The 22,630-nt window shown below is 47.5% G+C and overlaps 2 protein-coding genes across 4 annotated transcripts in view; both read left to right on the top strand.

The window, feature by feature from the left end:
* Nucleotides 1-10,411, top strand: part of TOP1 (DNA topoisomerase I) — an 80,796-nt gene extending 70,385 nt beyond the window's left edge. The window contains exons 14-21 of the mRNA XM_019749059.2: nt 513-656; nt 1,445-1,630; nt 2,695-2,763; nt 3,292-3,406; nt 4,570-4,697; nt 7,670-7,764; nt 7,989-8,138; nt 9,115-10,411. Of these exons, the coding sequence (XP_019604618.1) occupies nt 513-656; nt 1,445-1,630; nt 2,695-2,763; nt 3,292-3,406; nt 4,570-4,697; nt 7,670-7,764; nt 7,989-8,138; nt 9,115-9,217 (990 nt within the window). The 3' untranslated portion in view covers nt 9,218-10,411. The remainder of the gene's footprint in view (nt 1-512; nt 657-1,444; nt 1,631-2,694; nt 2,764-3,291; nt 3,407-4,569; nt 4,698-7,669; nt 7,765-7,988; nt 8,139-9,114) is intronic.
* Nucleotides 10,412-21,101: 10,690 nt separating this feature from the next.
* The window catches only part of PLCG1 (phospholipase C gamma 1), a 36,433-nt gene continuing 34,904 nt past the window's right edge, over nt 21,102-22,630 (top strand). For 2 of the 3 annotated variants that reach the window (XM_074317280.1, XM_019749049.2), the window contains exons 1-2: nt 21,128-21,287; nt 21,677-22,007. In XM_074317280.1, the coding sequence (XP_074173381.1) occupies nt 21,791-22,007 (217 nt within the window). In that variant the 5' untranslated portion in view covers nt 21,128-21,287; nt 21,677-21,790. Of the gene's footprint in view, nt 21,288-21,676; nt 22,008-22,630 lie in introns of all 3 variants that reach the window. The other variant, XM_074317279.1, reaches the window with a different exon arrangement.

The raw sequence follows: 22,630 nt of genomic DNA, 5'->3' as shown, positions 1-22,630 counted from the left end.
CTTTTAAATGCAGAAGTTAGAAACTGGTGAATAATTACAGCTGTTCCTGGAAGTCATTGTGTTCCTTTGTAATTATATGTTGTCATTTTTGGTTCTGCTTCCTTGACAGTTCCTTCCATCAATCTGTAAATGGTTGTCTTAAATTTAATGAAATTCAATCCTGGCAGAAGAGTGTTGGGTCACAGATTCAGCAGTAGAGCTGGGCTGGGGATGTTCATAGCTTTTGTGTTGACAGAAGTCAGTTTTGGGGACATGCCATGTGGGCTTTTCCCAACAACATAAACATTTTACAGAATGAAAGCCAGAGGCTTTCTTAGCAATTAGACAGTGGAAACGGGACAGCATGAGTTCTCATCAAATTAAATGCCCTGAAATTTCTCTTCAGTACTCTTTCTATCTTCCTTAAGCTCAAGTTCCTTCTCTTTGGTTCTAAGCTCTAAACTTGGATATTCAAAGTCTATCTTTACCCCACCATCTCTAAGCAGTCCACTGTTGGGGTTGGGTCGTTGCAGGGTGAGAAAGACTGGCAGAAATACGAGACTGCTCGGAGGCTGAAGAAATGTGTGGACAAGATCCGGAACCAATATCGAGAAGACTGGAAGTCTAAAGAGATGAAAGTCCGGCAGAGAGCTGTAGCCCTGTACTTCATCGACAAGGTACGTGTCTTCCTGTCTCATCACCTAATGTGTTCAGCTTAACAGAGATGTGGGGGTTTACACCTCCAGGCCCCATGCTAAGTACTGGAGAAGCAGTGACAAGCAGCATTCGTGGTCCTGTTCATCCAGTCTCTGTCCCAGTAAGGACAGTAGACGTGGCGACAGAGGCATTCAGTGTCTGCTGCTGTCCGAACACAGTCTGCCTGATAGGAGGGTCTGCAGGAATCTGAATGTGCCGGAAATACTATGCCATTCTTATTTCTAAAAAAGATGATTATGACCCTTAAATAAATTGGGAAAATAATCCGCTAAAGTATCCTAACTACAGTTTGAAAGAGTGCTCTGGAGATTAGTTCCTCAGTACCTGTATGCTTTAGAAGAAAAAGATTTCTTTTTTTTTCCCCACCAATATTACATTGCTCATATATTAGCACAAATTTTGAATTGTCTCAAAAATTTAGCAAAATTAAGAGACAAGCCTTTTGAGTCTGATTGCCCAGACTAGAAACACCCCTTCAGTTGCTGGTTTGTGTTTTAAAAATGTTCTTCCTCTCTTCCATCCCCATGTAAGAGGGCAGAGTAAAGAGAAACATGGATTTATAGGGAAGTTTAGTATCCCCTTGACTCTCCATACTTCATGGGATAGGGAAGAAGCAACAATGCAGAGTCCAGAATGCCCAGGCCTTGCAGACTAACGCTCCGTCCCCAAAGAGAGTTGGGTTTCCTGGAGATCCTATGAGGTTCAAGTTTCTTCATGCTCCTCGTCTCTCTCTGCCCTCCCTGCACAGCTTGCTCTGAGAGCAGGCAACGAGAAGGAGGAAGGAGAAACAGCGGACACCGTGGGCTGCTGCTCGCTTCGCGTGGAGCACATCAACCTGCACCCAGAGCTGGACGGCCAGGAATACGTGGTCGAGTTTGACTTCCTTGGGAAGGACTCCATCAGATACTATAACAAAGTCCCTGTGGAGAAACGAGTAAGTTAATGGGGCCTGTTTTTTCATTCATTCATTCATTCATTCATTCACTCATTCATTCATTCAGCAAGCATGTGTTGCATGCTTTTTGTGTGCTCTGTGTGGCACTAGGGAAAATAAATGACTTGGAAGAGAGGGGAGAGGTATTGTTTGGTGTCCTGTGTACCTCCTTTTAGTCCCTACCCTCACCCCCCACCCTGGTGCGCCCTTCCTGGAATGGTGGGCCGTTTCCCAATAGCAATAGATTCAACATAGTATGCTGTGGAGAGGTTGGCCCTCACAACATAAGATTTAACCCACCACATTGTTTTAATGATTTGACCACATTTCTGTATCCCCTGGTCGTGTAATTTGTTACTGTGTAGCTTTGCTCAACCTCAGCTGATAAAGCGAAAAGGTAGCTGTTTGGCCCTCAGGTCTCTGAGCCTGTAGCTGTAGAGACTGTTGCAGCTCCATGGTGCCCCCCCACCCCAAAGGATTGGGCTTGAGCCAAGGGACCCCAGTAACCCAGCCCTTCAGCAGTCTGCTGTTTAATCAGTACCTGGGCTTTTCTGACTGTGGAAATGCTCCAGATTAAACGAAGCTAAAGACCTGACAGTTGAATGAAACACTTAAGGATTGATCCCATACTGGCGAGGTAAACAGCATCAGTAGGTCAACTGACAAAATTGGAATATGGACAGTAGATTAGATAAAGGTAGGTACTGATGTAAATTTATGAAGCCAGTAAGAACCATGTGTATGTAACGGAATATCTCTATCCTATGTAAGTACCCACAAATGGTTCAGAACAATTCTGTGCACACACACACACACACACACTTAGTAGAGAGCAGTGTGCAGACACACACACTGCACAAACGGTAAATGAGGTAAAATCTTAATGGTACGGGAATCTGGGTAAAGGATACACGTGTCTCCTGCTTTGTGTTTTGTGTGTGTGTGTGTGTGTGTGTGTGTGTGTGTGTACGTACGCGCGCACACGCAGCTTTTTTATAGTTGCAAGTATTTCCACAATAAAGGTTTTAAAAATAGTAAAATCAATCTCTGCCTATTTCTTTTAGGTTTTTAAGAACTTACAACTATTTATGGAGAATAAGCAGCCTGAGGATGATCTTTTTGACAGACTCAACGTGAGTAGGCAAACGGCACTGGGTGGGAGAGGGGCCCCGCCAGAGCCTCACGGCTGCTCAAGGAGAGGTTTGCCTGAGGGTGCTTGGGCTCTCCCTTCAGCCTGTCCCATGGCGTCCTGTACACTCTTCCTCCCTCGGGGCACACAGTGAATCCGTGGCCAAAGCCCTGAGACGGGGTAGACAGACCCTGCCTTTTATCCTGCTCTGGCTCCTGCAGAGCCTTCCCCTGGCTGGATGCCAGCCACCTCTGCTGGAGACCTGGATAGCTCAGGGAAGATTTTAACAGGGAAGGACAAATTTGCTTTATTGGCCTGCTTAAAGATTGAAGTACTTCTTAAGGAGGTATCATGCAACCTTATATCCTGGAATTGTCTTCCCTCTTTTCCTAACTTCCCTCTGGCAGAGCAGTAAAACTTGGCAGGGTTGTGATCGCACTGGCATACATGTCCTAGAGCTTGCCAGAGAGGGCAGGGCAGTGTGGCTTTTACCTAAGTCCCAACATCCTCTCTGTTGCTTTGTCTCCTCCAGACTGCTATTTTAAATAAGCATCTTCAGGATCTCATGGAAGGTTTGACAGCCAAGGTGTTCCGTACATACAATGCCTCCATCACGTTACAACAGCAGCTAAAAGAACTCACAGCCCGTAAGTACTGCTTGGCCAGCCAGGGTCACAGCCTACTGATGCTGTCCGATGTCCTTGCTCAGCTTAGTCCTAGGTCTGTTCCACTTTTTCTCCTTAACATTGTGACTGGAAACTTCTTCCCTCCATACCTATAATAGAGAGCTAAGGCTTAGTTTGTATAGACGTAAGATCGGTGCTGTTTCCCCCATTCCTACCCCAGCTTCTAGATTTGATTTAGGGAATGCTGACAGAGGCTGTCTCTCTGTTCTGAAAATGCCTGCATTTTGTGTTTTATATGTCTGTTATTTAAAAGCTCATAGAATGAAGACATAGTGCTGTGATGTTCTGTTAAATTGGAGAGAGTAAGGTTGTCATGGATACTAAAAAATACCGCAGCAAATCCTTTCTTTGAGGTTTCTGTCCTTTTTCCCCCCTTAAGAGGTAGTATTCTCCTAAAAACTAGCTGCAAAGATATCACCAAGATCGAAAAGCTTTTTTTCTTGGAGTCCAGTCACTGCTAAATTCCCACTGTTCTCTATAAATAGGTCAAATGGCTTTATAATATGAGCCAGAAAAGCCAAAGATGGGTATGTTAGGGGTCAGTGTTTTAGGGTGAGATAAAGTGACGCAAGTGCCTTTCCGTCTGGCCGCAGCCATCACGGGTCTTAAAAGGCTCAGTTAAATGTTACCAGAAAACATGTAGCAGACTCGTAAAACCTTTTGAGACCTAAATCCTTTCTATTCAAAAATCTTAAACTGTCTATTTTGTGTGTAGAGGTTGTTCAACTAAAGGAATAATGTCTTTTAAAAAAAAGAGAGAGAGAATGACACAAGTGAAAAAATTACTTGGTCAACACTTTTTCTTTTTAAGAAATATGCTGTCTTGTGGTTTTAAAATGTAGAACTTACAGTCCCTTTGTCATACCCTCCGCTGCAGGCTTCTTCTGTCCCAGTTCCTATTTTCTTCGGGCTTCGTCATGTGGGTAGCTGTGTGGGTACTGCAGCAAGCAGATCACTTGACTCAGATTTTGAACTTATGGCTTGGCAGACTTGACTTGCGTTGATCATCGGAGTGAGATGAGGGCCAGTAAAATCCTGAGGAGGAAGGACTGGGGTAGATACATTGTGTGTTGTCTCTTGTTCCACAACCGGACTTTTTCACTGTCATGTTTCCTTTTTTACAGCGGATGAGAACATCCCGGCAAAGATCCTATCTTATAACCGTGCCAACCGAGCTGTTGCAATCCTTTGTAACCATCAGAGGGCACCACCAAAAACTTTTGAGAAGTCCATGATGAATTTGCAATCTAAGGTATCTTGGATCTGGGTGGTGGGGTTAGCAGAATGAAGGGAGCCATGTCTGCTGTGGGCAGATACTCTGAAGACGAGAGGCTGTTTATAATCCAGCCTTCTGAGCTGGGATATCAGAAGGCCAGTTCCGGGTCTGTTCTGGAAGAAAGGTCTATGGGAAAGATAAAGAAACGGAACTATGATAGTGGTTCTCCCTGATCAAGATACTGAATATCAGGTACCCATTGTTTAGGAGGTCTTCATTCTGTGGACTGAGGTTCTACATTGGCCACTTGCCATTTTGAACAGCTGATTTGATGTACCCTCCTTGAATATTTCCAGTTGTTGTCCTTATTATACGTGAGGAAAATGGATACAGCCACAGCCCACAAATACAACTATTTCCAAATTAGATTGTTCCAAATTGAAAAGATGAGGAAACAATGATACTTATTTCCCCCAAATCTTAGCACAGCTGTTTTTATTTTTACACATTCCACACAAATCATATTTTCATATAGCTCTTCATTCAAACATCTGTTGGATACTGGCTGTGTGCTGGAGTTGCTGCCCTCGAGGGAGAGACTGACGTGCAAACAAGTCGATGCTGCCGCTCTTCATGTGCCTCTCCTCCCTCTGACTCTGCCTGGTACTGAGCTTCTAAGCCACCAGGCACTTAACATTTGAGGATGAGCCATTTTTGTGGGAGCAATGGCTATGGAACCAGTCCATTTTAATGTACTAAACCCACAATGAGGATTTGCAGATACTTCATTACAGCACAGACACACAGCGTTACAAAGGAAAGCAATTATCGTCAAATATACTTAGCAAATACATTTTAAAGTCTGATCTAGTAATAAATATGCTTTCCTTATTTACCTACTAAGTAAGATCTGAAGGTGGGTCTAATAACCTCTGTAAATTTCAAGGTAGTAATAAATATAAATAATACTTCAAGATTTCTGCAACAATTAAGATATGAAAATACCTGCACTCTCTGTTGGTGATAAAATCAGAGGTACTGCTGGCATTGCTGTGGTTTGTTGCCCACATTCATAATTGAAGAAGAAATGATAAATTTCAACTAGAGGTTAATGAAACTACAGATGTGATTCTTTCCCACCCACATTCACAGAATTCTATCCTTGGACAACTGGAGTTTAAAAACTGCTGTAGAGTAAGGCTGCGTACACATGTTTGGGCCCATGTTGAAATTTTGTTCTGTTGAAATTTCTTCAAAATAAATACCCAGGAGTAGAATATCGGTAAAAAAATACACACAACCTATGGTTCATGCTACAGATGCCAGCTGGCTTTCCTGAAGGGCTGCACACGTCCACAATACATGCATAGGTGTCCACAGAGCTCTCAAATCCTTGGGCCATATGGTGGGCAGGCAGAGAACCCTACAGACTGCCCCTCCTGGCAGCTCCCATTCTGTTACATGGCGGTCACCTGGTATGGTTTACTCTCCTCGTGTTGTTCTAAGCCAGAAATAAAAGCGTGAATATTCAGGTGGTGTTTGCCTAATTCAGGAGACCCCTCCCTGGAGCATGAGGAGGTTTTTTGTTGACCTCACTCTGGAACCACTGTTTGAGCAGCCCAGCCTGCCTGCTAGACGAGCCCTCCAAGCCCAGGAACCCTCTCCTGTGTGCCCACAAAGCAAACACACGCCCATGTTTGCCAAGTGAATCAATGGAGTCTTTGATGCTTTGAGAGAATTTGACATAGCCTGCCAATGGAGCATTCGCAGAAATGGTTAAAAGATTGTGGTTTGTTGTATTTCTAGCCTAAGAAGAATCTGGCTAGTGGTGTCTGTGATGCTTTTGTGTATAGAATTGGTTCCTTCAGCTTGCCTTTGGACAGCATAGATGTTGGAAGTAAGCCATTCGTAGTAAAATGCATTTAATGATTGTGTCACAATGGCAGCCTCTGTTTCCAATCTTGGGCTGTGTGTGTGTCTAACAGACAATTCTAGGCTCAGAGCAACAGCCCAGTGTGGGAGTCAGGCATGTATTTGGTCTGCAGAGGTCCCCTTGACCTCACCAGTTAGCAAGGTGAGAACAGGTCCGGGCTTCTCCTGCCCTCCAGCAGCATGAGCTGACTGCTCTGGGCTCCAGCTCCCTGGTGTTGCCCGCTGCTGTCCTTAAGCAGGAACTAAGAAGCACGTAGGTTCTCCAGAGGTGCTTGGAAGGTTCTATCAAGCAAGAAAGGCTGGAACTGCCCTTGTCCCTTGTCTGAGACTCCATGAGTTTCATTTGGAAAAAGAGCTCCACAGCTAAAAATGTTTTCTAACCTCTATTTTTGAGGATAACTACTTTAATTTTCTTCCCATCTCAGCTCCCTCTCCTTTTGAAAACAATGCCAAGCCAGGCCATGCCATGTGTTGGCTTGGCACAGAGTAGCTGACTTTTTAATTGCTATTTTGTAGTCCCTTGGATATTTTCTTCCGTGCACCCTTTTTTCTTGAGAAGCTGGCACCTTCTTCCCAGAGTGCTGGCAGACTCTGAGGAATGCGCTGGGCTCAGTAGATGGAAGGATCCTGTCTCAGCTTCATAAAGAGTATCTTTTGCAATATTGTTGGAATGAAGGTTACAGCCTGGCACAGTTTCCATTTGATGGACAGCTCTCATTTGTAGCTCTCTTCCCAGGTGTCTGAGGCCAGAGTGATCTCTGGAAGATTAGCACCCACTTGCCCAGTCCCAGCGGGTTCTTTCCCCTGAGCTTCTGGATTAATGGGGCCGTGGGTCACTGCCTATAGAACATTCTTTTCTTGATGGGTCACGGAACATAAATGACCAAGTAGCTGAATCCAGCAGTCACTGTGCACCTACTCTGCTTTCATGCAGCCAGCCCAGATGTTTTTACCTGGTAAACTGCCTCGAGAGACAGCCTACAACGTCTAGGCTTCACCTTCTCTGAAGTAGCCTTTCTTTTCTTCTCTCTGGGCTTCTTTTATTCCTAAAACTTGCTGACGTTCTTCCTCACCAGATTGATGCCAAGAAGGAACAGCTAGCAGATGCCCGGAGAGACCTGAAAAGTGCTAAAGCTGATGCCAAGGTCATGAAGGATGCAAAGACCAAGAAGTATGTGCCTGGTAGTGTGGAAAGCTGGGGATCGGTAGAGGGAGAAAAGCATGTGTAATCCCAGCCAGGTGCCCTGGGGCCCCGGCTTTCCTGGAGTTTCTGAGTGGTGTCTTTTAGAAGTCTCTGTACTTGGGGCTTTTACTGCCCCCTAAGTTTCAGGGTGGGGGTTACAGTGTGCTTGTCCAGAGGCCAGGCCTGGTTCTTGATGACATCCGTTGTCCCAGGGTGGTAGAGTCAAAGAAGAAGGCTGTGCAGAGACTGGAGGAGCAGTTGATGAAGCTCGAAGTTCAGGCCACAGACCGAGAGGAGAATAAACAAATCGCTCTGGGAACCTCCAAACTCAATTACCTCGACCCGCGGATCTCAGTGGCGTGGTAAGCGAGGAGCCCTTTGCTGTGGCCGAGCAGGGTGATGGGGTTATGGGAGCACGTCAGCCTTCACACGCCGTCTGCACGCCACACTCTGTCCTCTGGGAAACCTCTGCCGGCATTCTGTTGGGCGTGCTGCAGATGCATTGCAACGTCCTGGATGGGCCTAAATGGTCAGTGCTATGACACTGCCTTTGAGTGTGTTACATTGGTTTTAAAAAGGCAGGTGCAGTCCTCATCCTTCATGGAACTTTAGGACAAGAATGAAATCTCTTAGCCCTTATTGAAGGAAAAACACAAAAGAACCCCTCACTTTAACAAAACTTTTCAGTAAAAATTTTCGCAAGTGAAGGAAGAAACACAGGAACAAGAAGAAAAACACGAGAACACAAATCTGAGGAACCTACACAAAGAGTTAGAGGGACCATTTAACCAAGGCAAACAAATTATTGTTTGCTCACTCCCCAACCCCTCGCCCAGTCAAAAAATAACTTCCAAAATAAGTAGCTTTTTTGAAGATGCTTATTAGTTACCTTGAGTTGTTGCGTTCTGAGCCTTGGAGGACGCATCCTCTCTGGCACCTGCTCTTCTGGGCCAAGGTTTCCACCCCACTCTTGTTCCCTTTCTACTCTTTTTGCCCTGTTTGGTGCTAGAGGATTGGTTAGTTGGAAAGGCACTCTGGACTCTGGAGCCAGACTGCTTGGGTCATTTTCAGCTCCATGCTCACTAGCTGCATGAGAACGTAAGCAAATGACTTAACTGCTCTCTCTTAGTTTTTCCATCCGTACCTTTTTCATTTGTACCTCTGTAGTAGCACCTACCTCATGGAGGTCACTGTCAAGATGAAGTAAGTTGAGCACATGAATTAATTCTCATTCTCACCAGAGGGATGTGAAGGTGAAAGTAGCACGTCACTTGCCCCAGGTCTGGGCCATTGCTCCCCAAGACACACTAATCCCCCTTCTCTCTCATTTGTTTGCAGGTGCAAGAAGTGGGGTGTCCCAATTGAGAAAATTTACAACAAAACCCAGCGAGAGAAGTTTGCTTGGGCCATCGACATGGCTGACGAGGACTATGAGTTCTAGCCAGTTTCGAGGGGCAGAGTTCGGTGAAAAGGAACAGTGTGGTTTGGGGAAGATGGATAAACTGTGAGCCTCGCTTACCCTCACATCTGAGGGAGAGAGGCGGCAAGTCTTAACAAACCAACATCTTTGAGAAAAGATAAACCTGAAGATATTATAAGGGAGAGCTGAGCCAGTTGTCCTATGGACAACTTATTTAAAAATATTTCAGATATCAAAATTCTAGCTGTATGATTTGTTTTGAATTTTGTTTTTATTTTCAAGAGGGCAAGTGGATGGGAATTTGTCAGAGATCTGCCAGGCAAATTCACTGTTTCACTGAAGCATTTGGATTCTCTTAGCTACTGTATACGAAGTCCGATTATATTGGTGCGTTTTTACAGTTAGGGTTTTGCAATAACTTCTATATTTTAATAGAAATGAATCCCTAAACTCCCTTCCCTCTCCCCCATTTCAGGAATTAAAAATTAAGTAGAACAAAAACCCAGCGCACCTGTTAGAGTCGTCACTATCTATTGTCATGGGAATCAGTTTTCATTAAACTTGAAGCAGTTGTGACATCGGCAGTGTTTTGGTTCAGACACCTATTCGCAGAAAAGCATGATGGGAAAATATTTCCTGACTTGAGTGTTCCTTTTTAAATGTGAATTTTTATTTCTTTTTAATTATTTTAAAATATTTAAACCTTTTTCTTGATCTTAAAGATCGTGTAGATTGGGGTTGGGGAGGGATGAGGGGTGAGTGAGTTTAAGAATAATGAAATAATCAGTGACTGAAACCATTTTCCCATCATCCTTTGTTATGAGCATTCTCTGTACCCTCTCAGATATCCATCTTTTTCATTTTAAAACTCAGTCTTTCACTTGAAAGATTTTATTGTATAAAAAAAGTTCCACAGGTCAATAAATTTAGAGGAAAATGAGTATTTGGTCCAAAAAAGAAAAAATAATCAAGATTTTAGGGCTTTTATTTTTTTTCTTTTGTAATTGTGTAAAAAATGGGGGAAAAACATAAAAAGCAGAATTTTAATGTGAAAACATTTTTTGCTATAATCATTAGTTTTAGAGGCAATGTTAGTTTAGTGTGTGTGCAGAGTCCATTTCCCACATCTTTCCTCAAGTATCTTCTATTTTTATCATGAATTCCCTTTTAATCAACTGTAGGTTATTTAAAATAAATTCCTACAACCTAACAGAATCTTAGTGTCTGCCTCTTTGTTTCCCAGGGCCGCAGGCTCTGGGGCTGGGCCTTGGTGTGGGATGTGGTCTGGCTGCTCAGGTCAGGAAGAGTGGCTCCCTCCCCAGGAGCCCAGGCTGGGCCTGGGAGGGGTACCTCTGGCCTGCTGCTGTGGGTGTGAGTCAAAGGGGAGCCAAAGTCCACACCCTGAGATAGAGGCAGGCCCAGGAAGTGAGGGAGGGTGCAGAAAATCAAGAACAGATGGTGGGACGGGAACTGTATTAGAAGCCTAGCGTGGGTGATGTTTAAGGAGCAAGTGTATTTGGGAGGCAGAGTTCGGGAGCGCTTTCCATGTGTGCTAGCGAGAAGCAGTAGGGAGCGTCTTTGGGTTTGCTTATGTGGCTAAGCGTAACAGTCAGGATGGCAGGGATTAAAAGTACTAAACCAGTTAGGAAACGGGATCCCAGAAACCCTCTCCCACTGATTGGTTGATTAAAAGAGGAAGTGGTTTGTGACCGCTTCCCAGTGCTCTGGTACCCAGGCTGGCCAGGGTTCCTGCAAAAATTGTTCTTTTCTCATCTAGGTTACAGCGAAATCTGGATTCAGGTGAAGGGTGAGGTTTCCCAGTCAAATGGAGCAGGAAGGCCAGAGTGGTCAGAATTGGTCACTTAGCCTTAGGCCCTCTACTTGTTAGCATGTGCAGATATTTTCTGGAAGGAGAGCCATCTCCTTGAGGGTCTCTAAACTCCCTGGGGCTGGGGGCTGGGCTGGTGCTGGGCCGCCTGCAGACAGTCCTGGGGAGTCCTTGACAGCCTGCATTTCATTGGCCAGTGAGGGAGGTAGTATTCACCCCAACGAGTAAAGGAGGTTATGTAGCCATCATTGCTTTGGAGCAAGAGATTTTTGAATTCTGTGGTGGTGTAGCTAGACCACTGAGTGTGAGAAATAGCAACAAAGAGGCTCTTCCCGTGCCCATTAGATAAGCTTTGTGGCTGTTGGGTGGGTGACGAGAAAGTGGACCTCAGGTTTGGGATTTAAGCAGGACTTGCTACAACTAGGAGACAAATGTGGGTCCACAACTAGAAATCAGGGACAGGAGGCCTTGTAGACAGAACATTTTATTAATGAGCAGGGACTTGAGTCTACCTTTTCCAACAAGGACCTTCCTACAAGTCTGAGGGCAGGTGCAGGGCAATTAGATGTTGGTCAGGAATGTGAAGGGGATCCTAGATGGTGGCAACAGGCCTTGGAGGAAGCCAGAGAATGGGAAGCTAGTCAGACCAGTGGGCATGAGGGGAGGGTTTGGACAGGTAGGTGAAGGCCAGATATGAAGGGCCCTGAAGGATGCTTGAGCATTGAGTCAGGAGACCCACCCCCTTGCCTATGCATCCAGTAAGTAGGTTGGTTCCCTTCTCCCACTTCCAGTCATGTCCAGGAGCTGAGGCCAGATGTGCAGGGTCTGAATTACTCTCCTGTCAGGCCTTTCTGTGATGCTTTAATCCAGCTGTGGGCAAAGGGAGATGGCTTCCCCGTGCTACCCACACCAGACATCTGGGTGCTTCCTTGCTCCTCTCTCTCCCCCACCCCCACAACTGGTCCCCAGATCCTGTCTGTTCTCCCTGTCAAATCTATATCAGTCCTCTGCCACATTTAAAACATGAAGAAAGTAACCTCACAACTCCCAGCCCTTCCCAGCAACCACCCCTCTCCCTCTCCATTTCACAAACAAGCACCTGGAATGAGTCATTGACACCACCCGCTCATCACCCCCACCCACTGCAACTAGCTTCTGCGGCATCTTGCCCCCAATTCCCCCTCTCTGTTCTGACCACATTTCAGCAGTGAGTGAGTGACCAAACCAGGAAATGAGCTTTGCATTCTGCATCCTACTTAAGCAATTTGGACACTTGACCACTCCTTTTTTCCCTGACAGCTCTGTTGGAGTATATTTTACATGTCAAAATCCACCATTTCAAGCAGATGATAAATTTCAGTAATGACTGAGTGGTCAGCCATCACCGTAAGTCAGTTACTAGAACATCATCCGCCCAGTAAGATTCCCTCACGCTCAAACTTAATCCCCATTCCATCTCCAGCCTTCACTAATTTATAAATTGCCTTTTCTGGACATCTCACATAAACAAAATCATACAGTACGAGGTGTGATCAAAAAATACGGTGAATGTTTAAATTTTAAAATTTATTACAATAAAGGACATATTGCCATTAATCCCCCTCAAAATACTCCTGCTTCAAACACTTTTATCCCTTCATTCTTGCCACTTTCTGAAGCAGTTCTGGAAGTCCTCTTTCGTGTCTTTAGTTGTGCTGTTGTGGCTGCCTTGATGTCCTGAATCATTTTAACTTTGGGGAAGAGCCAGAAGTCACACAGTGCCAGATCCAGTGGATGAGGACACACTAATATTTTTATTTGACAGAAATTGCCGTACCAGAAGCGATGGGTAACATGGAGCGTTGTCATGATGGAGGATGAAGTAAAGACACTCAAGAAAGAGGACTTTCCAGAACTGCTTCGGAAAGTGGCAGGAACGATGGGATAAATGTGTTTGAAGAAAGGGGGTCTATTTGAGGGGGATTATTGGCAGTGTGTCTTTCACTGTAATACACTTTTTTTCAGTTTAAACATTCTCCGTATCTTTTGATCACACCTTGTATGAAACCACCTCCCTTCTTAAAGCACTTCTCTCGGGCTTCCACGATGCCACCTTCTGGTTTTGCTGCTCTCTCTATCAGGCCGTTGCTTCTCAGTTATCGCCTTCTCAGGTCCTGAGCGGCCTGATTTCATTCACACCCTAGCGTGACAGCTCCCATATCTCTTATCTCCAGCCTAGACCCCTTTCCTGAGTTCCAGACACAAACTGCCAACTCCATCTCTGGGGGGGATGCCAAAGTCTCCTCAGTCTCAAATCTTGAGCTGAGCTTAGAACCTACTACACGCCCATTGGGCTGAGTTTCACATCTCAGTGAGTGGCACCACCATCCCCTCTCGTCCCGTAAGTGGGACCTAGGGTAGCCATCATCCTTCTCTCCTTTCTCTCACTTCCACATCCAGTAAACTAGCGAGTCACATCACCTCCTAAATACCATATACACAGAATATAGGTATTTCTTAACAGGAAACTTACATTTTTGTTTTCCTCTGAGAAAAAGTTTATATTTTGGTTGTTACAAAATCCCTCATATAATGGGATGTTCTCTCAACTTGTTTTAAACCAAAAAGCACTTTTTGGAGAAAACACATTACCCTGAAATGACCTCAGTCAAGCTAGTTTTGGATGATTGTAAGTAGTTCCCTGACAAAATCAGTAAACAAGGAGGCAAAGAAATTTACCACAGACTTAGTAATTTTTTCACAATCCCAAGTATTACATACAAACAAGCCTCTTAACGATCACTTTAAATAGCAATAGTGTTGATTTTTTTTTTAGGTTTGATAATGGTACTATAGTTATGTGTATGTTTTTTTTTAAAGTCTTAGAAAAAACACTTAAATATTTATGGATAACATTAAAGATTTGTGTCAATATGGAAGGAGTCAGTGGGTCACCCAACCCACTGAATACTAACATACATATGTGAGAATTGAAAAGAACCCTGTTTTAATGTTATACAAAAATGTATTCAAAATATCCAGTAATAGCCTCTCATACTGATTCAAAAAGTATTTTTCCTTAGCTACATGGATGAATCTCAAAAACAACATGCTGAACTTAGCTACAATGATACACCATGATTTCATTTATATGAAATTCTCGGCTAGGCAAAACTAATCTGTAGTGATGGAAAGTAGATTAGTGATTGTGGATAGGGGAAGGGGAGACAGACTGCAAAGGAGCACTAAGAAACTTTGGGGGGTGATGGAAATGTTCTATATCCTGATTGGGTGTAGGTTATATAATGGCATATGTTTGTCAAAGCTCAGCAAACTTTATACTTCAAATGTGTGCATTTTATATGTAAATTATTCCTCAATAAAGTTGATTTTTTTTTTTTTTTTACAGAACTTTATTGGGAACAGTATGTACTTCCAGGCCTTTTTTTTTTTTTTCCAAGTCAAGTTGTTGTCCTTTCAATCTTAGTTGTGGAGGGTGCCATTCAGCTTCAAGTTGTTGTCCTTTCAGTCTTAGTTGTGGAGAGCACAGCTCAGCTCCAGGTCCAGTTGCCGTTTTCTAGTTTCAGGGGGCACAGCCCACCATCCCTTGCGGGAGTTGAGCCGGCAACATTGTGGTTGAGAGGACGCATTCCAACCAACTGAGCCATCTGGGAGCTCAGCGGCAGCTCAGCTCAAGGTGCTGTGTTCAATTTTAGTTGCAGGGGGCGCTGCCCACCATCCCTTGCAGGACTCGAGGGATTGAACTGGCAGCCTGGTGGTTGAGAGCCCACTGGCCCATGTGTTAATTGAACCGGCAGCCTTCGGAGTTAGGAGCATGGAGCTCTAACCGCCTGAGACACCGGGCTGGCCCCCAGTAAAGTTGATTTTTCAAAAGCACCCTCTCTCAAACAACTTAACCGTGTTTCCCCGAAAATAAGACCTATTTTGCTCCAAAAGACGCATTAGAGCTGATTGTCCGGCTAGGTCTTATTTTCTGGGTGGCAGTGAAGGTAATGTGCTTTCAGAAATAATATATTAGGTAACTCATAAAGTAGCTCTAATGATGACAGCTACAGAGAAATCAAAGATTCATGTAAAGACTGAATATATGATTTATGGAAAGGTGAGAGTGGGGAAAATCAACATTCATAAGTTATATTGTTTCAAATAATATGTGATTTAAAATATGTATGTGTAACTAAATAAACTGTTATATGTGGACATTTGAATCATGCATCTCTAAAAACGTTTATATTTTAGTTGCAAAAAAAGCCACAACACCTGGAGTGACCTTGTTGTGAAAACTAATGATCGCCTTATATTTGGAGCTGCTATCTCTTCTAGCATGTACACTCTCTCTCACTTTGCTCTATATCCACATCCACCAAAGGTCCTAGGTAAGGCCGGGGGTCCCTTCTCAGGGCTCATAGGACCCTTATCACACTGAATTGTCTGTCCTCCGTTGGCGTTTCTATATCCACTGCTGGAGTGGATACTTGGTCTGATTCATTTCTGCTGTCTTACTGCTGCTATAGAGAAGGCATCAGGACTGTTTGTTGGAAGAAAGAGAGAAAAAGGGGAAAAATAGCAGGTCTGTCCTGGCCTGGGCCAGTGGCTAGCAAGAGCTCTCCCCTTCTCTTCTTTCAGTGAAGCAATTATATAACCCAGCCACCTCCCTGAAGAGTTATGTCTGGAGCCCAGCTCTCCTGCCTCTGGGTCCCAGCATAGGGGCTCATCAGCAAAGGGGAAGCAGGGTCTGCGGAGACAGCTGAGTCCCTGGGAGTGGCTGGGCCAGGCCTACCTTTGCCTTGAGTGATAGAAAACACGAGGTTCTTGAGGGGCCGACAGTACATCCCAGGTGAGGGGGAAAGCAGGAGGACGTGACCTAAGATGTGTGAGGCCCAGGTAGACACCGGTATTGGGACCAGAGATCAAGAGCCTAGACCACAGGTTGTGGGGTGGAGCTCCAGATGCTCTAAGGTAATTATTAAGTACTAGCTGTGTGCTGAGGTGCAGACTGGCTGGCTGGCTCATAATCTCTTGAGACATCTAACATAAACTACTGAGTAGAATTTAAAGAATAGTTAAAAAGAATAAAGTTTTATGCATGGATCAGATTAGACACTGCCACTCTATCTATAAATGTGCCTACCTTTATTCGTGGAAGGGGCTTCACGGAGCTATACTTTTACCATGTTTTCCCAAAAATAAGACCGGGTCTTATATTAATTTTTGCTCCAAAAGACGCATTAGGGCTTATGTTCAGGGGATGTCATCCTGAAAAATCATGCTAGGGCTTATCTTCCGGTTAGGTCTTATTTTCAGGGAAACACAGTATATTATACCTTCTATATTCACTCAAGGTCATTATTAGGAATTAATGAAACTATCAGCATTTGCTGTCAATTTTTTGAGAACATTCTCCATTATTTCAGTCAAGCAAGTGTCCATATGAGAAACTTCTTTTATAATTTATCCCCAGGAAAATTTTTCTCCCCTAAGTTGTCAGTTATCAGAATAGTTTTTGCTTTGGCTACCAGGAAGCTCAGCTACATTTGATGTTAACCCATATTAACCATATTATATTCCTTCTTTTATCATTGTATGTCCCATTTCTATATTACAGTATTTTTGTCCTTTGTTTTAAGTACCCTAAACTTTTTTTTTATAAAAGCTATTTTATTTTCATTAATTAATTAATTTATTTATTTTAAGGAGGGTGCAGCTCACAGTGGCCCATGCGAGGATGGAACCAGCAACCTTGGTGTTATTAGCACCACGCTCTAACCAACTGAGCTAACCGGCCTAAACTTTTTTCAATGGATTGGAAAAGAATACATTTGTGGTAAGCATAGTGATGTGCCATCCAGGTTCCCCTTTAAGGAAGCACTTGTTGCCCCACTGCTGGGAAAACTGTCAGTCCCCCAAGGTCACCTCAGCTGTGGAAAGCCATCTGGCCAAGGCTTGCTCTTCCCAGGACAGTCCACATCCAGTGGCTGATTGACGTGGGCTCCCTGGGGGTTTGCCTGTGTCACAGCTTAACTTCCCCCTGCACCTCCTCCTGTTTCCTTCCTCTCCCTTCCACAGTGTTGATCCCAAGGGCACTCCCTAAGAACACATTCAGCACACTAACCTCTGTCAGAGTCTGCTTCCAAAACACTCCCAACCTTTGACAACATTAACCAAATAACTAAAAATAGAAAACATTAGGTAGGGGTATTATGGAAAGGGGTGGGGATACACAATAAAACGTTCATACCTGCATGGGAGGCAACATAGCATTGACTCGAGCGAGGCTGCTTAGGTTTGAATCCATTTCTGCTACCTCTTAGCTCTATGTCCATGACCATGTCTCTTAATCTCTTCAAGCCTCAGTTTTTCCCCTGTAAAATGGGGATAAGAACAATTCTTTTGGGCCAGTCGGGTGGCTCAGGTGGTTGGAGCTCTGTAGTCCTAACGCCTAGGTCGCTGGTTCGATTCCCACATGGGGCCGATTCCCAGCTGCGCCCTCTACAGCTAACATTGTGAACAACAGCTCTCCCTGGAGCTGGACTGCCGTGAGCAGCCAGAGGTTGGCATGAGCTGCTGCAGGCTGCCGTGGGCTACTGTGTGCTGCCGCAGGCTGCTTGCTGTGTGCTGCCAGGAGTGGCCGGTGGCCAGCATGAGTGGCCGGCAGCCATCGTGAGCGGCCAGCAGCCATCGTGAGCGGCCGGCAACCAGCGAGTGCTGTCATGAGCTGCTGTGATCGGCCGACCCACGACCGGCAACCGACTGCCTCAGCCCTGGGGGAGCTCCTAATACCAGGATAAGTCAGGGAGCTGCGTCCTACACAACTAGACTGAGAAACAATGGCTTGAACTGGAAGTGGGGGGTAGGTGGAAGAAGGAGGAAAAGAAAAAAAGGACATAACTTTCAGTGCTGTAATGAGGAGTAAATGAGCCAATGTGAGTAAAGCAGCTATATAGGACTTACTTTATGCTAAGTGCGTTCTAAGTGTTTGGTAAATAAACACCTGTGATGTCAGGCCCACAGGACCGGAGGGGCAACTGGGCTGGGACTCCTCCCCAGACTGCAGGCACAGGTATTAGGGTAGACTGGGCATGTGGAAGCATGAGTGTTGCTAGAAATAGGCTCAGGCAAGACTAGCCTGGGTGATGTCACAGACATGTGCCTTGTGTGGGTGCTGGGCTGCTCCCTCCTAGCCAGTGCAGCTGCACACATTGCCAGTGACACCCACATACCCATATATATGCTGAGATGGGGGAAGCCCATCCCAGCCACGCCCTCTGTGTGCCCTGCTTTTCCTGAACATCCTTTGGTGGAGGGAGGCACTTGAGTCCTGGGATGCTGGCTCAGAAATCCCAGGAGGAAATGGGGCCCTGTTTCCTGATGAACGGCCTGGCAGCAAACTGAAAATATGAGCTCGTGTTGGCAAGGATTTCTGGAGCTCCTGGGGGCCCAGCCTGAGAATAAAAAACACAAGCAAAAGCAAGGGAGCATGGGCTGCATGTTGGGAAGCTCTCAGAAAATAGAAAAACAGATTTTAAAAGTGCATCACAGCCCACAGGCTGCCCAAGTTGGCACAAGAAGCTCAAGGAAGGCTATAGGAGTTGGGAGGGGCCCTCCTAGAAAAAACGGACAAGATCAGAAAGGCAGGGAGGAGCCCCATTCAGGCCCCACCGGTCTTCCTGGCCTCATTACCCCACATGTTCCACTGCACTAGATAAACTCTAGCCTTCTTTCTATTCCTAAACTCACTAAGCTCTTTCCGGCCTCAGGGCCTTTGTACATGCTGTTACTTCTGTCTGGAAAGCACTTTCCTTTCCTTCAACCCACCCTTAATAATTCACCTGGCCATCTACTCACATCCTTCAGACCTCTGTTGAGTCTTAAAGAGGTCTTCCTTGTCTACTAGATCTGAAGTAGGGCTCTCTAATGTTTTATCTCATAGCCCTCAGTTCTTTTCCTCAGTAGACATCGTCACAATTGTGCCTACATAAGACAGTGTTTATCTGTTTAATGTCTGTGAATTCCTGGAGGGCCGGTGCAGGGTTTCTCTTGTTCTTCCAACCCATGGCACCAATGCCTAGCACAGGGAGGCTCAGGGGCTGCAGACAGGGGCAGCACCATTTTAAGCCCAAGCCACACTTTATGAGCGCTTGTGTTTTCTGGGTTCCCTGTGCCCAGGGCCACGCATGCCCAAGTCTTCCCCTCACCCATCCCAATTAGCCTCCATGCCCACTGACTGTTGTCCTACTTAAGCCATTGGCTCTCTTATGAGGCAGAAAATGCATGGAGTCAGACAGACTTGGGTTCAAATCCCCACTCTTTAGTTTTGTGGCCTTGGGGCATGTTACAGAACTTCTCTGACTCTGAGTTTCCTCGTAAGTAAATTAGGGAAAATAATCCCTGATTAGAGGGTAATTATGAGGATCAGGTGTGACCACATATGTAAGCATTGTATCCCTGGGCAGGGCATTAGATCAACTTTAGTTCCCTTCCATTTTAAAAGCCTGTCACTAGGTGGCAGTCCATCTCAGCCACTCCACCTCCGCTCAGGTGGCTGAAGCCTCCTAGGACAGGCGACTCAACTTCAGGCTGAATTCTCAGCTTCTTAGGGGCTGTACTTGAGAGGGAATCAAAATACACACCACTACCGCAAGAGGCAGCCCCAGACACTAGTCACCACCCAGCTGGGTGGGTTGCCTGAGCACAAATTCCAGGAAGCCTGGATCTTTCTCTGGCATCAGCTAGGTGCTCCACTGGGCCTCTCACCTCTGAATTGCAGTAAGTTGCCCTGCTCTGCCTGGCTCGATATCTGTCTGACCGGTTCCACTGTGACCACAGGTGTCTTCAGTTTTGGCAGTTCTTTGTGACAGGCAGCTAGATTGCAGGGATGAGTCTAGAGAATGGCTTGTCGAAGGCAAAAGAGTGCATTATTCACATACCGGCCTATCTCAGAGGTATTACAGGTTCAGTTCCAGATCACCACAATAAAGCTCGTATTGTGATAAAGGGAGTTGTAATCTTTTTGCAAGGGGGGGTCTTGCCTTCAGTTTGTTAAAGACAACACCTGTGAAGCCCAACAAATGAGGCGCACTAAAACAGTCAGCCTGTAACCACAAAAAGGCCTTGTGGCTGGAGAACGGGGCGTGAAGGGGAGGTGGTGAGAGATGAAGTAGAAGAGAAAGGGGCCAGACCGTACAGGACCTGCTGGGCCAGGTAGGACGTGTGGATATTATGTGCAATGGGAAATCATGGAGGGTTTGAGGCTGGAGGTAGGGGACCACGATGTAATTTCATTTTAAAGATTAAAGCATGGAGAATAGACGCAGGCGAGAGCAAGGAGGGTCAATAGTCTGAGTGAGAAAAGATGGGCCTTGGGCTTGTGGATGGAGTGGCGATATCTGAGGGCAGAGTGAACTGGCTCTGACAGGTTACTGTGTGTGTGGGATTGAGGCAGAGAGAGGAATCAAGAATATCTCCAAGGGTTTTGGCCCAAGCACCTTAGCATTTAGTGCCATGTTCTGAGAAAGTGAAGACGGTGGGAAGAGCAGTGTGAGGAAGAAGTGAAATGCCTGTGTTAAGTGTGGACGCGGAGTAGGTAGTGGGATGCAGGGGAGATACAGATTCGACGTTGTGGTTGCCTGGGTTGGGGGTGACAGGTCGCCTTGGGAACTGGCTCAGGACCTAGCCCAGAGGAAGAGAAGCTTCTGAGGCCGAAAGGCAGCAGCCAGAGAGGGAGGAGGGAAACAAGAGGAGTCCGGCTGTGAAAACCAAAGCTCAGGAGAGCATTTACAGCAGGGTCACCGTGAGGTAGGACCTGAGCCCACCTACTGCCTTGTGGACACGGAGTGTGAGGTAAGGTGACAGAGACAAAGGCAACTGGGAGCCGTAGGTCTAGAGGCCCTGCAGGGGATGCTCAGATCTGGTGGGCATCTCCCAGTTACAGGGCCCTCGAAGGCTACACCGGCCTCAGGAGCAGGACAGAGGTGGGTCTGCGGCCTGCGGGCCGGCCCTGCGCGGCCAGAGAGGAGGGGCGGGCTAGATCGCCTGTCCATCAGAGACCGCCGGCCAATCCGCAGACGGCCCCGCCCCCGCCCCTCCCCGGAGAGGGCGCGCAGAAGACCCGCCGCTGCCGCCGCCGGTGTGAGGCGGCCCGGCCTGGCTCCCTCCGCCGGGCAGCCCGCCCAGGTAACTGGGTTTGGCTGGCGGGCCCGGGGGACGCTCCGCGCCCTCACCTACCTACCCGGTTGCTGCGCGATCGGTGCTCGGGGAGTAGGGGTGAGGAAACAGCTACGACTGGGCCTGTGCGGGACAGTGGGCTGGGCGGCCGCCTGTGCGTGTGCGACTCACTGCGGGGCCGCCGAGCGGCTACCGCGCGTGACGGGGTCGACTGTGGCCACGCAGCTGTGTACGGGGTCGCGTGAGGAAGCTCTGCGGGACGGAGGAGTGGGGGCTTGACCGCGAGCGGCACGCGCGCTCCCGCCGCCATTGCGCCCCCGCCCGGGGCCTCGCCGGGGGTCGCGGGGCGCAGGCGCGGAGGGCGGCAGGCGGGGGTCCTCCCCACGGGCGCGCGGGCGTCTTTGTTCCCGGCGCGCGGACCGGGGCGGGGCCTGCAGGGCCGCCCCGCCCCCCGCTCAGGCCCCGCCCCGCCCCGTCTCCGCCCGCAGGAGCCGCCGCCGGGGCCCGCTCGCCGGCAGCCTCAGCCGCCGCCGCTGCCGCCTGCTCCCACCAGCTGGGCCTGCATCGCCGTCGTAGCTTCTACCGCCCCCAGCACCGGAGCCATGGCGGGCGCCGCGTCCCCCTGCGCCAATGGCTGCGGGCCCGGCGCGCCCTCGGACGCCGAGGTGCTGCACCTTTGCCGCAGCCTCGAGGTGGGCACCGTCATGACTTTGTTCTACTCCAAGAAGTCACAGCGGCCGGAGCGGAAGACCTTCCAGGTCAAGCTGGAGACACGGCAGATCACGTGGAGCCGCGGCGCGGACAAGATCGAGGGGGCCAGTAAGTGCGACCCCTCCCCGGGGCCCGCTGCGCGCGCGGGGGCGGCAGAGATCCGCGCCCGCCTCCCGCGCGCCCGCGGCCGCCGAGCGACTTGGACAAACTTTCCGTCCCTCCCCACACCCTCCGGACCCCGCCCCCGCCTCGGCCCCGGTGGTCACCAGGGGCGGGGGGCATCCGGGTCCTCAGTCACCTGACAGGACACCCCCCTCCCCCAGCTAGGGGGGAGTGTTCTGGCGCTTTGCCCAGAGGCCTAAAAATTCTAGTGAGTTGGAGACCAGCGGGGCAGGCATCGGGTCTCCCACACGCCGGGAGTGGTGTCCACAGAGGCGAGGGGAGCCAAGGCAGCGCCCCCCATCCAACCCCTGAACCTGGGGTGAGACCAGATGGTCGCCGCTCAGCACCTTTTCTCCAAAAAGAGCAGTCTTGGTGAAACTCTTTGAGCCCCTAGGCTGGGCTTTTTGCAAAGGGAACTTTGGGTTCTTTGAGTAGAACTTAGGCAGATGTTGGAGTAGAGCTGGTTTTGGAGCCGAGCCGGGCCTACTCATCTCCCTCTTGGGGAGGAGGAAGGTGGTCCTGTTTGGTTTGGAAAAGCCTGAGAGAAGGCAGTGGCTGCTTTTTCCTAC

Source organism: Rhinolophus sinicus, linkage group LG13 (assembly GCF_036562045.2).
Source record: "Rhinolophus sinicus isolate RSC01 linkage group LG13, ASM3656204v1, whole genome shotgun sequence".
In the NCBI taxonomy this organism is placed as follows: Eukaryota; Metazoa; Chordata; class Mammalia; order Chiroptera; family Rhinolophidae; genus Rhinolophus; species Rhinolophus sinicus.
This window is presented reverse-complemented; position numbering and strand designations above follow the sequence as displayed.